Source organism: Cetorhinus maximus, chromosome 9, assembly GCF_964194155.1.
Source record: "Cetorhinus maximus chromosome 9, sCetMax3.hap1.1, whole genome shotgun sequence".
NCBI lineage: Eukaryota > Metazoa > Chordata > Chondrichthyes > Lamniformes > Cetorhinidae > Cetorhinus > Cetorhinus maximus.
The window spans coordinates 40,522,830-40,538,093 of record NC_135887.1 but is presented as its reverse complement, the minus strand read 5'-3'; the positions used below and the strand labels follow the sequence as shown (position 1 = coordinate 40,538,093).

The window sequence follows — 15,264 nt, the reverse complement described above, 5'->3', positions numbered from 1 at the left end:
GAAATGAAAAAAATGTCACACTGATGAAATAGCAATGCTCTTCTGATACTGGAGCTGCTGCTAACATTGGGAATCTGATACACTTAGAAACCCACCACCTTGATAAGCAAACACTGCTGCGCATAAAATAGCAAATCATCCAATTTACCCCATGCAATGCCATGAGTAAGATGTTAGTTACCTAATTTCATGTATTACCAAAGTTTTTATCAACAATATAGAAATTGACGAACATAAAATCACTAACCTCATCTACCAGGTTTTCATCTGGATCATACTCCTTCAGATCAACAACTTCCACAGGTAATCCAAGTTTTTGTACAGCATCTGCAAGGGTTGTGGCAAACCTCTGGAATACAATAATTTTTTTGAAAAAATCCCTTAGGAATTCAAAATGTGAAAGATGTGCTCTGCAAAAGTTCTGTTTGGCACTAGTATCAGCACTCCACATTGTGTTCATAGCAAGCTCAGCTCAAATTCAAATCACAGCATTGTGAGTGAGCAGTGTCTTCTAATATCCAGCCCCCACTCTTTCCAATGTGTCTGACTAAATGAAAACTCGAATATGTCTAAGAGTAGCCAAACCAAATAACTGAGAAATTCACATGTGGAATTTCTGTTTGTCAAACATGAGGTGGACATTCTCCCCTTGAGGAATACACCATACAACAAAATTAATTATACAATGCATTTAGCAAACAGAAATATCCCAAGGTGCTCCGTAGCTGGGTGGAATGAGCTGCAATCAGAAGAGGGGACATGATTAAAGAGACAAAGTTTTGAGAAGGTTTTTGAAGATGGGGCAACTAAGGCAAAAGGGTTTAGAAAGAGAATCAGACAGCAAGGTATGAATGTTGAATGCTTTGCCACAGGCGGTGGAGGAAAAGCAAGGGTTGTACAATAATCCATATCCAAGAGAAAGGATGTGAGCTGGGATATTTTCTTGAAGGTTACAAAGGTCAGGTAGAGTAAGGCAACAAGTTATAGCTGCAAGTTTGCAACAGATGAAACTTAGAAATCCCCTCCTCAAGCGTAGCAATACTTAGGAGGGAGAGCTAACTTTGAACTTATGGCTCCCAAAGCTTTCAGCCACTGAGGTTTACATCCCTTCATGTCTGGATCTCTTGTACAGTAATTGAAAGGGATTGAGTGTTATGTTTAATCAACAACTCCATTATTGTTTCATGCAACAACCAAAGGTGGTAGAAGGCAAACTAGAGATCATAACAAATATTTGCTATAAGCCCACTGGCTTCCGCCGCTATCTCAACTATGCTTCCTTACACCCTGGTTCCTGTAAGGGCTCCATTCCATTTTCCCAATTTCTCTGTCTCTTTTGCATCTGTCCGAATGATGCAACCTTCCACACCAGCATTACTCTTTTCTTCCTTTTTCCTCAACCAAGAACTCCCCATCACCATGGTTGATAGGGTTCTTGATCCGGTTTGTCCCATTTCCCACACTTCTGCTCACCCCTTCCCTTCCCTCCAAGAACCACAATGGGGTTCCCCTTCTGACCTTCCACCCCCGCAACCTCTGTATTCAAAGAATCATCCTCCACCATTCCTGCTACCTTCAATGTGATGCCATCACAGACACATTTTCCCCTCCAATCCCAGCATTCTGAAGGGACCACTCCCTCCATGACACCTGGTCCACTCCTCACTCAGCACCAAAAGCCCCTCCCTTTCCCTTCACTTGGCACTTTCTCATATAACGCAGAAGAGGCAACACCTTCCCTTTCACCTCCTTTCTCCTCACCGCCCAAGGCCCCAAGCACGCCTTCCAGTTGAAACAACAGTATATGTATACTTCTTTAAATTTAGTATACTGTATTTACTGCTAAAAGGGAGAACGAAATACAGATTGGGTGACTGTTTTGAAGAACATCTCCATTCAGTCCACAAGCAAGACCCCAAGCTTCCAATCCCATCATTTTAATTCCCCAACTTGCTCTCACGTTGACCTCTCTATTCTCAGCCTCCTGCAGTGCTCTAATGAGGCTCGAGGAACAGCACCATATCTTTTGATTAGGCTCTTCACAGCTTGCCAGACTCTGAGTTCAATAATTTTAAAACTTAATCTCTGCCCACATTTTGTTTCCCTTTTCTTTGCAGGTTACTGTCTTACTCTTGTTCTACTCTTTTTTTAGTTTTCAAATGGCAGCTGCTCATCATTCTGCCATTCACACCTCCTCTAGACAAAGCTTTTGTTTCTTAACTCGTCTCATTACCACTCATTTTGGTCTTGTACCACCAACTTTTTTGTCATTTAATCTCTCATATCTTCCAATCACAGGCCTTCCCTTAGGTTCTTTTTCCTGCTCTCCCTTTCACTTGAAACCTATTACATTTCTATTTTTTCCCAGTTCTGATGAAAAGTCATTGACCCAAAACATTAAATGTTTTTCTCTCCACAGATGCTTCCAGATCTGCTGAGTATTTCCAGCATTTTCTATTTTTATAAATTTGCAAGATCTTAATTTTTTTTATCTAACAATTCCTATATTCATGTCGTTAGTTAGTTTCTAGTTAGGCATCCATCTGTCTTGGGAGATGGTGGACTGCACCTGGGATGTATGTTACTTCTGTATTGAACATTGTCTGTTGTGGGTATAGAGGTTGATTCGTGAGTGACATTGCCTTCCACAGCTGGCACAGATGAATAGCATTGGCCCAAAGTCAACCGGTGTTCTTTCCTTCTGGCAGGCTCTTTTTTCCAAAATCTGGTCTTCTTTATCCGTCTGCTTTTGTCGCTCCCTTCCTGACTGCTTGTCTCCAGGCACTCTGGTCAGCAGTGAGGACTTCCTATGCATCGACTCTGATCCCGTTCAACTTGAAGTCTCGCTTGTAGACATCCTTGTATCGCAGATGTGGGCGACCTGTTGGGTGCAGCTCTACTTTATCCTGCTGCTGATCATGAATGATGCTCCAATGATGCTCCATTGTAACTGATGAAACTCTGCATGGTCTTGTAGAAAGAAAAAATGATGCCAAGTGGTCCAGGCAGGCAGCCTATTTCATGCAGCAGTATAAAGTGTCCATCTCTGCTAACAAGGTCAAAGGCCTTGGTGAGGTCTATAGCGGCAATGTAGAGTGGTCTAGGCTCTTTGTGGCACTTCTCCTGTAACTGTCAAAGTGAGAAAATCATATCAATTGTCGATCTGCCAGCTCTGAAGCCACACTGAGGCTCAAGGTCATGATGCCAAGATCTGATGTCTGGACCGAGCAAAGCGAGCAAAGACCTTCCTCACAATACTAGACAAGAAAATGCCTCAGTAATAGTTACAGTCACTGTGATCTCCTTTGTTTTAGTAGATGATGATTATTTTTATATCACACATGTCTTGAGGCACAAATCCTTCCTTCCAGCGGTCACAAAGTTCATGGGTGTTGCTTTTCCACTTTTCATGATTTCAGGTGGAATGCTAACATTTCCTGGGGTTTTTCCACTGGCAAGATGGTCAATGGTTTCATTGAGCTCTATTATGGTGGGCTTGCTGTCCAGATCCTCCCTGACAAGAAAGTCTGGAATGGTGCTGCGAGCTTCTTCAGCAACAATGTTCTCTGTTGCAAAGAGTTTAAGATAGCGCTCCACCCACCTTTCCAGCTGCTTGCTAGGTTTGGTGTTGATCATCTCTATTTGTCTTCAAGGGGATTGATTTGGTTGCTGATGGGCTTCTTGCTTTCTTGATTCCTTCAAACACACCTCTAGCATCCCCGGATTCAGCAGCAGATTGTATGGCTGTTGCACGGTTTCTGCTGAGACTTAATTCTGGCAGCTCTGACAGCATCTAGATTTTGTTAGCTGGAGAGTTGCTTGTAGTTCATGAGGGCTGTCCTCTTGGTTGCAGTGACTAGCTCCATTTCAGTCCAATAAGCCTCAAACCACGCAGAATTCCTCACTTTTCTCCATGCTGCTATCATACGCTTTTGACTACTCAAAAGAGGGTGTCTACCTGCATATGTTCATATATTGCTAGAACATAATCATCCAAAAATCTGTACAGCTTACAACCATATTATAGTAAGCATCCCAATCTTTGTCTAGTCGAAGGGAGTCCAACCTCTAACCCAAACCCAAATTGGATTGGGCTCCAATCAACAAGTCTTATTTTCACTTACATCTCTTGTTTTACTTGTTCGTCCTGTCTGAGTTTTGGAGCATTGAAATGGGCTGCTTTTACCATAGGATTTATCTCGCACTGAGGAACCTAAATCAGAACACTAAGTTCAACAAAACATGGATTTAAGCAACCTTGAGATTTCATTATACGTATATACGTAGGCCACAAAGACATCACTAATAATCTGCAAATTACCCTACAAGCCAATATCCCCATGTTTCTGGAGATTAGCAGAAGCAACCCATCACTCAATAGACTGGTCTACCCCTCTAGGTTACATCAATGAGCCAGAATGGTTGATCAATCAATAACAACACCCTGAAGAGCTATGGACCTGACTAACTTAAATATCTGAGCAAAATCTGCAGATACTGGAAATCGGAAATAAAAACAGAAAAGGCTGGAAATGCTCAGCAGGTCTGGCAACACTGTATGGAAATTGAGCAGCCAATATGGAGAGAGAAACAGAGAGCCAATATTGAAAGAGAAACAGAGCTAATACTTCAGGTGGATGATCTTTTATCAGGAATCTGATTACTGGCTCTGTCATAGCAGATCGGCCTAATTCCAATCTCCCTCATCAGGCATGCCACTTTGGAACAGGCTAGCTATCACATTAATGTAGAAATGTGAGGAATATTTCAACAATTCCTAAAGGATATGTGCTATAAACTGTAAATAGTTGGAATGTTAACAGTTGCTTCAATGTTATAATGGGAAACAGAAGCCTATGTAATTCATTACTACATCCAACCACACGCGAACAGCTGAAAGCAGCTTGGTGAACCTGCTTCGGAGATGATTTTCGACATTTGAAATAATATATTATAAAACTTCAAAACACAGCTAAACACTAAAGTGAGAAAATATGCAAGAACTCGCTTAACAGAATTTTTTAAATTCTTACCTCAGCAGTACCTGTTTGAGAACCAAAGAAAATCTTCACCCCAGCAACATGAACTTCTTTTTCTTCTTGGGTTAAATGCCCATTTTGAATGATTTCTTTGGCTACTTTTGGTACAATGCTGTCCTCAACTTTCTGCTGTTCAAAATATTTTCAGTATACAGTCAATTTCCATTAACACAAAACCTTTTCACAACAAGAACCAGTGCACATCATTCATATATATATTTTATATATATATATAAATAGAATATATCAATGAGAGGCATTTATTCTATGGACAAACAAAACAATTTGAAATTAAGAAATGAAAGAACAGGGAAGTAGCTGTACAAGACATCCATTTTCAAAGTAGCTTAACTGATATACAAATGACAATGCTCTAAAGACTTAATCATGTAGCGATAAACCATTTACATGTTGATCCTTTTATTTTTCCATGGAATAAGTCTCATACATTAGTGATCAAGGGATGATCTTCAATCTGATTTTCTCTCGACTCTCACACCGCAATCCCCACACCACCTATGAGGAAATGTTAAACATTCACTCAGAAGCTCACATAACTAAGATTGGTACCTTCAGCAGAGTGGCAGACAGAACCCACATTTCAATACTTTATTGCCTCTATTACAAATCATGCAGACGCAGAGCTGTAGATTTATTACCTTGTTGTGGTTTTTACTTAAGAACTCAACAGCTGCCCAAACTCCTATGGCAACAACAATGGTCGAATAGATGTAGTGTCTAACGTGCCACAACGACAATGCATAATTCTGCAAGGAGTTCCAGGTATCAAAAATGTGAACTAGAAAGGAAACAAAAGCTTCAGTAAACATCAGCTCATTCAAAACTTTGACACAAGGCACTACAGTACGGAAATCAATCACCGGTGTCCTCGCTGACCTGCATGGCTCCAATTTAAAATTCTCAGCCTTGTTCTTAAATCCTGCCTTAATCTCACCTCTACCTTTCCCTGAAACTTCCTCCAGTGGAGTACTGAGAGATTGCTGTCTTTCAGATTAAGTGTTAAACTAACTCTCAAATGGGCATAAAAACCTCATGCCACTAGACAAATACCAAAAGATCTCTCCAAAGTTCCAACATTTATCCCTCAAACAAAGACTATCTGGTAATTATTTCATTGTTGTTCATAGCTGCTTGGTTTCCATATAACAGTGACTGCAGTTCAAAATTTTATTTTGTTGGTTGTGAAGCACTTTGGAATTACTGATGTGTTATGAAAGCCAATTCATTATTTTTCTTTGTATACAACTCAATCCAGACCCTCTAGTCCTCGAAATCTGGCTTTATTTCACCCATCCACGCCTTCAGCTGTCTAGGTCAAACTCTCTGGAACTCCCCCCTGTAACCCCCAGCTTCCCTATTTGCCTCTCCTCCTTTAAGATCCTTCTTAAAACTCTGACCAAGGGTTTGGTCACTATTCCTAATCCTGGCATCCATTCTTGGGATAGTGTTAGATTAATACAAGTCGTTACTGAAGGACAACTGAATGAAAATCTCACTGAGGTAGAGAAAATATTAAATGCCACAGGAAAGGTAAACGCTGAACATCACGTCAGGGTAAAGGTTGGTGGGGGGGGGAAAGAATATAATTTCACATTGGTGAGGGACAGGACTAATTCAGAAGAATTTCTTCACAAACAGTGATCAACGCTTGGCTTCCAAGAAATGCAGAGGGAGAAGAACTATTCAAGTTGGACTGAATAATGGGGAATCTGAGCAGCTGAACCGAGAGGAACGGAATAATATTTATTAAAATAGATATCCCTCCTGCAATCTTTTCAAAAGCCACTTTCAAAGAGCTGGACTAAGGGGCGAGTTATCCCGGACCGAGGGAGAAGGTTAAAGCAGAAATTATTGAAATGGGTCCATCGCGGTTGGGCGGGGGGGTTAGAATATTTTACAAATAATGGTAAACGCGCGGCGCTCCCAATCCGGAGAGGCCATGAGGGGAACTCCATCAGTAAAAGCTGCGACCTCACCATCATCGCGCTCTTCCCCGCAGCCCGGCCGGAAAAGACACCACAGCAAAACCAGGCTAACAAACTCCCGCATGGCCGCCCCCTGGGCAATAACCCGCCGCTCGGCAATTACTCAAAATCCTTCAGGAAAGCTGCAGAATCGGGATTTAAATCCGCACCCTCCCCTCCCCCCCACACACACACACACACACACACACAGACAGACAGAGCGCCACCATTAGCCCCGCCGAGCATGCTGGGAGGCCGCCAACAACAACTTACATTTAAAAGCTCAACTTCCACCCAGTTCCACTTCATCAGCTAGAACACATCAAACTCCTCAACTTCCACCCAACTCCACTTCATCAGCTAGAACACATCAAACTCCTCAACTTCCACCCAACTCCGCTTCATCAGCTAGAACACATCAAACTCCTCAACTTCCACCCAACTCCACTTCATCAAACTCCTCAACTCCCACCCAACTCCACTTCATCAGCTAGAACACATCAAACTCCTCAACTTCCACCCAACTCCGCTTCATCAGCTAGAACACATCAAACTCCTCAACTTCCACCCAACTCCACTTCATCAGCTAGAACACATCAAACTCCTCAACTTCCACCCAACTCCACTTCATCAGCTCGAACACATCAAACTCCTCAACTTCCATCCAACTCCACTTCATCAGCTAGAACACATCAAACTCCTCAACTTCCACCCAACTCCACTTCATCAGCTCGAACACATCAAACTCCTCAACTTCCACCCAACTCCACTTCATCAGCTCGAACACATCAAACTCCTCAACTTCCACCCAACTCCGCTTCATCAGCTAGAACACATCAAACTCCTCAACTCCCACCCAACTCCACTTCATCAGCTCGAACACATCAAACTCCTCAACTTCCACCCAACTCCACTTCATCAGCTCAAACACATCAAACTCCTCAACTTCCACCCAACTCCGCTTCATCAGCTAGAACACATCAAACTCCTCAACTCCCACCCAACTCCACTTCATCAGCTCGAACACATCAAACTCCTCAACTCCCATCCAACTCCACTTCATCAGCTCGAACACATCAAACTCTTCAACTTCCACCCAACTCCACTTCATCAGCTAGAACACATCAAACTCCTCAACTTCCACCCAACTCCACTTCATCAGCTCGAACACATCAAACTCCTCAACTTCCACCCAACTCCACTTCATCAGCTCGAACACATCAAACTCCTCAACTTCCACCCAACTCCACTTCAACAAACTCCTCAACTTCCACCCAACTCCACTTCATCAGCTCGAACACATCAAACTCCTCAACTTCCACCTAACTCCACTTCATCAGCTAGAACACATCAAACTCCTCAACTTCCACCGAACTCCACTTCATCAAACTCCTCAACTTCCACCCAACTCCACTTCATCAGCTCGAACACATCAAACTCCTCAACTCCCATCCAACTCCACTTCATCAGCTCGAACACATCAAACTCTTCAACTTCCACCCAACTCCACTTCATCAGCTAGAACACATCAAACTCCTCAACTTCCACCCAACTCCACTTCATCAGCTCGAACACATCAAACTCCTCAACTTCCACCCAACTCCACTTCATCAGCTCGAACACATCAAACTCCTCAACTTCCACCCAACTCCACTTCATCAAACTCCTCAACTTCCACCCAACTCCACTTCATCAGCTCGAACACATCAAACTCTTCAACTTCCACCCAACTCCACTTCATCAGCTAGAACACATCAAACTCCTCAACTTCCACCCAACTCCACTTCATCAGCTCGAACACATCAAACTCCTCAACTTCCACCCAACTCCACTTCATCAGCTCGAACACATCAAACTCCTCAACTTCCACCCAACTCCACTTCATCAAACTCCTCAACTTCCACCCAACTCCACTTCATCAGCTCGAACACATCAAACTCCTCAACTTCCACCTAACTCCACTTCATCAGCTAGAACACATCAAACTCCTCAACTTCCACCCAGCTCCACTTCATCAAACTCCTCAACTTCCACCCAACTCCACTTCATCAGCTCGAACACATCGAACTCCTCAACTTCCACCCAACTCCACTTCATCAGCTCGAACACATCAAACTCCTCAACTTCCACCCAACTCCACTTCATCAGCTCAAACACATCAAACTCCTCAACTTCCACCCAACTCCACTTCATCAGCTAGAACACATCAAACTCCTCAACTTCCACCCAACTCCACTTCATCAGCTAGAACACATCAAACTCCTCAACTTCCACCCAACTCCTCTTCATCAGCTCGAACACATCAAACTCCTCAACTTCCACCCAACTCCACTTCATCAGCTAGAACACATCAAACTCCTCAACTTCCACCCAACTCCACTTCATCAGCTCGAACACATCAAACTCCTCAACTTCCACCCAACTCCACTTCATCAGCTCGAACACATCAAACTCAACTTCAGCCCAACTCTAGGAAGCCTTCTAAAGAAGATTTCAAAATCCTCATCCACAACCCAACTCTAACAACTTGATCAGCTAAAACACATCAAACTCCTCAACTTCATCCCAGCTCATTTAACAATTAGAAAAAATACAACATCAAACAGTCCTAAACAAAAATCAAACAGTCCTACTACAGTTGAGAACAGCTACTTGAAAGCACAATCTAAATAATTGGTTTTGAGGAGGTCCTTAAAGGCTGGGAGGGAAATGGCAAGAGTACCAGAAAGTTGTACCAAGCACCTAGATGTGGTGCATAGATAATCAGAGTCAAGGTGCTAAGCTACTGGAAGGGGTAAAGAGCTACCATAGAGTTGAAGGAGCAAGGTGATGGAGTCATTTGTAAGCATGTAGAAGCATTTTAGTACAATAAATGATATGAAGCCAGTAGATGAGGGTGGGGTGATGGATGAATTGTGCAGGGTCAGGATGCAAGTGACAGGGAAAATGGATAAGTTGGAGTTTGAGAGGCTAGCAAGGATAATATTGGAAAATTCTGACTTCCATTTTCTCTCAAAGTGCATGATCATGTTGTCACCTTCAAATCCATGCTAATCTTTCCTGCAACTCTGTGTTTGAATCTTTCCAATGTGTTTTCCATTGTTCCTTAGCACCAAAATTAATCAAAGTCACAAATTAGATCCTCTGTAACTGTGACCATGGTGTGTTACCCCCTCGGACTCTCCGCAGCCTTTAACATGTTTGATAAAATTATTCTTCATCAACACCTCTCCTCTGTTGTCCAGCTCAGTGGAATCATCCTATTGATTCCATTGTTACCTACATTGATTGACAGTGGAATCATCCTATTGATTCCATTGTTACACTCAGAGCATCTCAAATAATGGCTTCCCATTCTGTTAATGTGGAGTGGTCCAAAGATCTATCCTTGGCTTCCTCATCTACATGTTACTCCTTGCCAACATGAAGCAAAGGTAAGTTACCTTCCACCTGTACAATGACTTGCTCTACCTCGCCACCTTTTAGCCTTTAGCCTTTTAACCCTTCCATTATTTTTGCTGTCAGAATGCCTGACCAACATCCACTCTGACATGAACCAAAATGTCATCCAGCTAATTACTGGATTGCCTGAAGTCATTGTCCTTTGGCATTCACCATAACTTTGTACCCATCTACCAAATCCATTCCTTTCCTTGGCCCTTGTCTCAGGATGAACCAAACTGTTCACAACCTCGACTTGGAGCTCGGCTTCTGATCTCAAACCCTCTCATTCGCAAAGACTACTATATATACCTCTGTAACACCACCTCATTCTGAGCCTACCTCAACCCATCTGTGGATAAAATGCTCATGCATACCTTTGTTACCACCACCAGTTCTCATCTGGCCAGTCTCCCATCCTCCACTTTCCAAAAACTTAAGTTCATTCAAAACTCTGCTGCCATATCCTATTCAACATCTATTCTCACTCACCTATCAATTATGCCTTAGTTGACATACATTGGCTCCCAATCCTCCAAGCCTCCAATTTAAAATGCTCATCCTCATGCTAAATTCAAAGCCTCACCTCACTACTGTAAAGGAAATTTAAAAATTTCCCTGTTATTACTGTGAGATACTGAAGCAGGCTTATGGGGACTGTGTGTACGTATGTTTGTGTATGTGTCTAGTTTAATTAAACTGCAGACAGTCAGACTGCAAGGTTAGAATCATCAAAAGGGCTTGGATGTAAAACAGGCATTTGAAATGGAGATTGGTAAGCTAGGGTGAAGTCTCAGCAGATACAGCGTGAATGGAACTTGCATTTTTAGATAAGTTGAGAGGTTGTTTGATTTTCCAAGAGACATGATAAAATGTTTACAACTGGCAAGATAAATAATGCAAAGTTATTAAGTTTATCTTTCCTGAAAGTGCTGGCTATAATGACAACATGAAAGATTTTATATTCCAAAGAAAGGTTAAAACAATGGGATGTACAGATCAAAAGGGAGAAATATATTTAAAGAAAGATGGAAAGCTGTATGGAGGAGTGGCCATATGAGATCTTGAAAGGTGCACTGTGTGAAATAGATATGTGGGAAAAAGCCTCTCGCCACCCTGGGGAAGTTTGCTGTTCCAGTAACCGAGGTTTTGTTAAAAGCCTTTGGAATTCCATTGTCGAGTGAGAGGGGGAAAGAAGCTGTGAAATACCTCCTTTCCAGCAACAGTGGGTGCTTGTAGTAATATTGCTGTATGTTTTATATATTAAGAATCTAATTGGACTGTTGCCTGAAAGGGGTGTGTAGTTGGGAGTAGCTAAGTAGAAATCCGGTGAGAACTATTATTAAACTAAATGCAACTGTGTAACTGTAGTCTTGTGTGTTTAATGTTTATTTTCTTATGTTAATAAATGTATTAATTTAATCTTTAAAATCTCTAAAGGTGGTAGTGGACTCGTTACTTCTGACTTCAGTGCACAAACCTCGTAATAGATAGAAATTGCAAAATCATTGTGATAGCATGGTCAAGTTTCCCTTTGGGATTTGGTCAGCCTGGCAGATATGACCTGCCATATCATAACACTACCTCTGCCAGTCCTACAACTCTTACCCTAAACCCTTGTGTTCCTCTGCCTTTTATCTCTTGTGCATCCCATTCTTTGTCACCCCACAATTGGTGGCCATGTCTTTAGCTCTCTAGGTCACAAATTCCAGGAGTCACTCCCTAAACCCATACCACTCCTTCTCCTTTAAAACTTTCTATAAAACTTAACTCATCAAATTTTTCATCACTCCTTCTAAAATCTCCTAACGTAGGTTGGCATCAGCTTTTGTCTGAGTACTCCCCTGAGAAGTCCCATGGGATGGTTTTCTGTCCTGAAGGTGTCATATGGATGCAAGTAATTGTTGTTGTTACACACAAAACCACAACTCTGAATGGGCTGCATTACTGTAAAACATGCCATAGGAGTTGACCTACATTAGCTGATCTGATCTGACACAAGAGCCTTATAGGACAGGTGTAGGATGGGACACTAAGAGCCTAATTGTACAGACAAAGAATTACCTAGAAAGGTAAGTGCTATGAAAGCTATGGTAGGAGGGAGAGAAAACAGTGTCCACAGAACAAATAAGTTAATTCATGTTGGCAAATCAACTTCTAGGGATTGTTCATGACCATTTCAGCATGGGGCCATAGAACCACAAATACAAAACAATTATATATGAATTGGTTGAGAATGCCAATCACTTTGCGCTCTTGCAGCATTGGGAAACTGACACATGGCTGATAAGTCAGTTACCCCACATCATCTGTCCATTGAGGGACTTACTGAGCCAGCTAATTGGGCCATGAGATTCTGCTGGTGCAGCCGAACATGTCATAGAACGATGATGCCAAAGATTCCTGTGACAGGTTAGATCTTAAAATGAACAATGTGCAGAGTTACAAAGCATTCACTGAACATCATTCAGTATCCAGTTGTTGAGGGGAACAAAGTAATGCATATAAAGTGGAACTCAAACAGATTCAACTAGCTGACCCTGTATGAGAAACCAACTAGAGTGCATACCTCAGTACAGTCCAGGTTTAAAGAGTCATTTTATTCAGGAGACTTTAGTGGTCTTTCAGAGATGCCTAGCACGGTGCAGTAAAAGTTTGACACCACTTTCCATCTATGATGAGGTGTCCACCCCGCTCAAAGGAAAGATGCAAAAGGTCACATAAGTTAGCACATTCAAGTGGAATAAAGTGAACTTCCTACTCACTTCAGCTTGGCTGTGTTACAAGAACAACCGGTGCAAGGCCTGTGTTGCACCTCACAGTCACTGTCATCGGACAGAGTTAGTTGTACAAGGTTGTCTAGCTAAAGGACAAATGTGGGCTGATTGATGGCAAACACTCTGAACAGCACCATTGAATAATAAAGATGCCGACATGCTTAACACAGGGTTGGCATGTCTTCTGGGTGAGCTCCACACAGTCTATGGAAGGAGGAGGAGGAGGCAAGGACCTGGCAACCGCTCCCGTGACACATGCTGTGAGTATGGGTTTTATGAGTGAGCTGTCAGTCGAGCACTTATCTGAATTGGGGGTGGTGGGGGGGGGGGGGGGCAATGATCTGAAAAATATGCAGTATTTTATCCATGGTGTATTTTTTCTGTTTTTTCATGGTTATCTTCCGGTTTAAGATAGCAATAGCTCAACTTGTATTCTGCAGATTTCATACAGCCTGTTATAGCACAGTGGATGGTAAATGCTGAGCTGTTCAGATCCAGAGGGAAACTTGAAACAAATGGCACAACTATTTTACAATTTATATTTATTTTGAGATGCATGCCTTGAATTCCGTAGTAATAAGACCACTGAATCTTATAGGTCTCTTACAAAACTAAATTAAGCCTTTATTAAAATAAAAATGGTTTTAAACACATACATAGGTTTACAAATTACTACTATGATAATTCCTAGCTCCTCCAGTTAATCTAACTCCGAGTTACACCTCTGTTAAGGCAACAGTAAAACGCAGATTTTAAAATATCCAAGCAAAGTAACACGATGCCCTAAACAGTTGAATTCAAATTGAGTTTTCTTCACTTCAGTTTGTGTATGCAGCAATTTGAGGCTGAGAGGCTGGAGGCTTTTCACACTTGTTAGATCTTAGAATTCCTTTCTCTTTTTTTTAATTCATTCACGGGATGTGGGCTTCGCTGGTTGAGCCAGCATTTATTACCCATCCCTAGTTGCCCTTGAGGAGGTGGTGGTGAGCTGCCTTCTTAAACCACTGAAGTCAATGTGGTGTAGGTATACCCACAGTGCTGTTAGGAAGGGAGTTCCAGAATTTTGACCCAGCGACAGTGAAGGAATGGCGATATATTTCCAAGTCAGGATGGTGAGTGACTTGGAGGCGAACTTCCAGGTGCGAGTGTTCCCATCTATCTGCTGTCCTTGTCCTTCTAGCTGGCAGTGGTCGTGGGTTTGGAAGGTGCTGTCTAAGGAACCTTGGTGAATTCCTGCAGTGCATCTTGTAGATGGTGCACACTGCTGCTACTGTGCGTCGGTGGTGGAGGGAGTGAATGTTTGTGGATGTGGTGCCAATCAAGCGGACTGTTTTGTCCTGGATGGTGTCCAGCTTCTTCGGTGTTGTACGAGCTGCACTCATCCAGGCAAGTGGGGAGTATTCCATCACACTCCTGACTTGTGCCTTGTAGGTGGTGGACAGGCTTTGGCGAGTCAGGAGGTAAGTTACTCGCCACAAGATTCCCAGCCTCTGACTTGCTCTTGTAGCCACAGTATTAATATGGCTAGTCTAGTTCAGTTTCTGGTCAATGGTAACCCCCAGGATGTTGATAGTGGGGGTTTCAGTGATGGTAATGCCATTGAACATCAAGGGATGATGGTTAGACTCTCTCTTGTTGGGGATGGTCATTGCCTGACACTTGTGTGGTGTGAATGTTACTTGCCCAAACCTGGATATTGTCCAGGTCTTGCTGCATTTGTACATGGACTGCTTCAGTTTCTGAGGAGTCGCGAATGGTGCTGAATATTGTGCAATCATCAGCAAACATCCCCCCTTCTGACCTTATGATGGAGGGAAGGTCATTGATGAAGCAGCTGAAGATGGTTGGGCCCTGAGGAACTCCTGAAGTGATGTCCTGGAGTTGAGATGATTGACCTCCAGCAACCACAGCCATCTTCCTTTGTGCTAGGTATGACTCAATCGGTGGAGAGTTTTCCCCCTGATTCCCATTGACTCCACTTTTGCTAGGGCTCCTTGATGCCACACTTGGTCAAATGCTGCC

The 15,264-nt window shown here is 42.6% G+C and overlaps 1 protein-coding gene across 6 annotated transcripts in view; it reads right to left on the bottom strand.

Annotated features, from left to right (window-relative positions):
- tyw1 (tRNA-yW synthesizing protein 1 homolog (S. cerevisiae)) overlaps positions 1–7,270 on the bottom strand; it is a 163,618-nt gene extending 156,348 nt beyond the window's left edge. For 4 of the 6 annotated variants that reach the window (XM_078548587.1, XM_078548590.1, XM_078548589.1 and 1 more), the window contains exons 1-4: positions 7,037–7,261; positions 5,699–5,838; positions 5,034–5,168; positions 248–349 (exon numbers count right to left, since the gene is read on the bottom strand). In XM_078548587.1, the coding sequence (XP_078404713.1) occupies positions 248–349; positions 5,034–5,168; positions 5,699–5,838; positions 7,037–7,109 (450 nt within the window). In that variant the 5' untranslated portion in view covers positions 7,110–7,261. Of the gene's footprint in view, positions 1–247; positions 350–5,033; positions 5,169–5,698; positions 5,839–7,036 lie in introns of all 6 variants that reach the window. The other 2 variants (XM_078548588.1, XM_078548591.1) reach the window with 2 other exon arrangements.
- Positions 7,271–15,264: the final 7,994 nt, after the last annotated feature.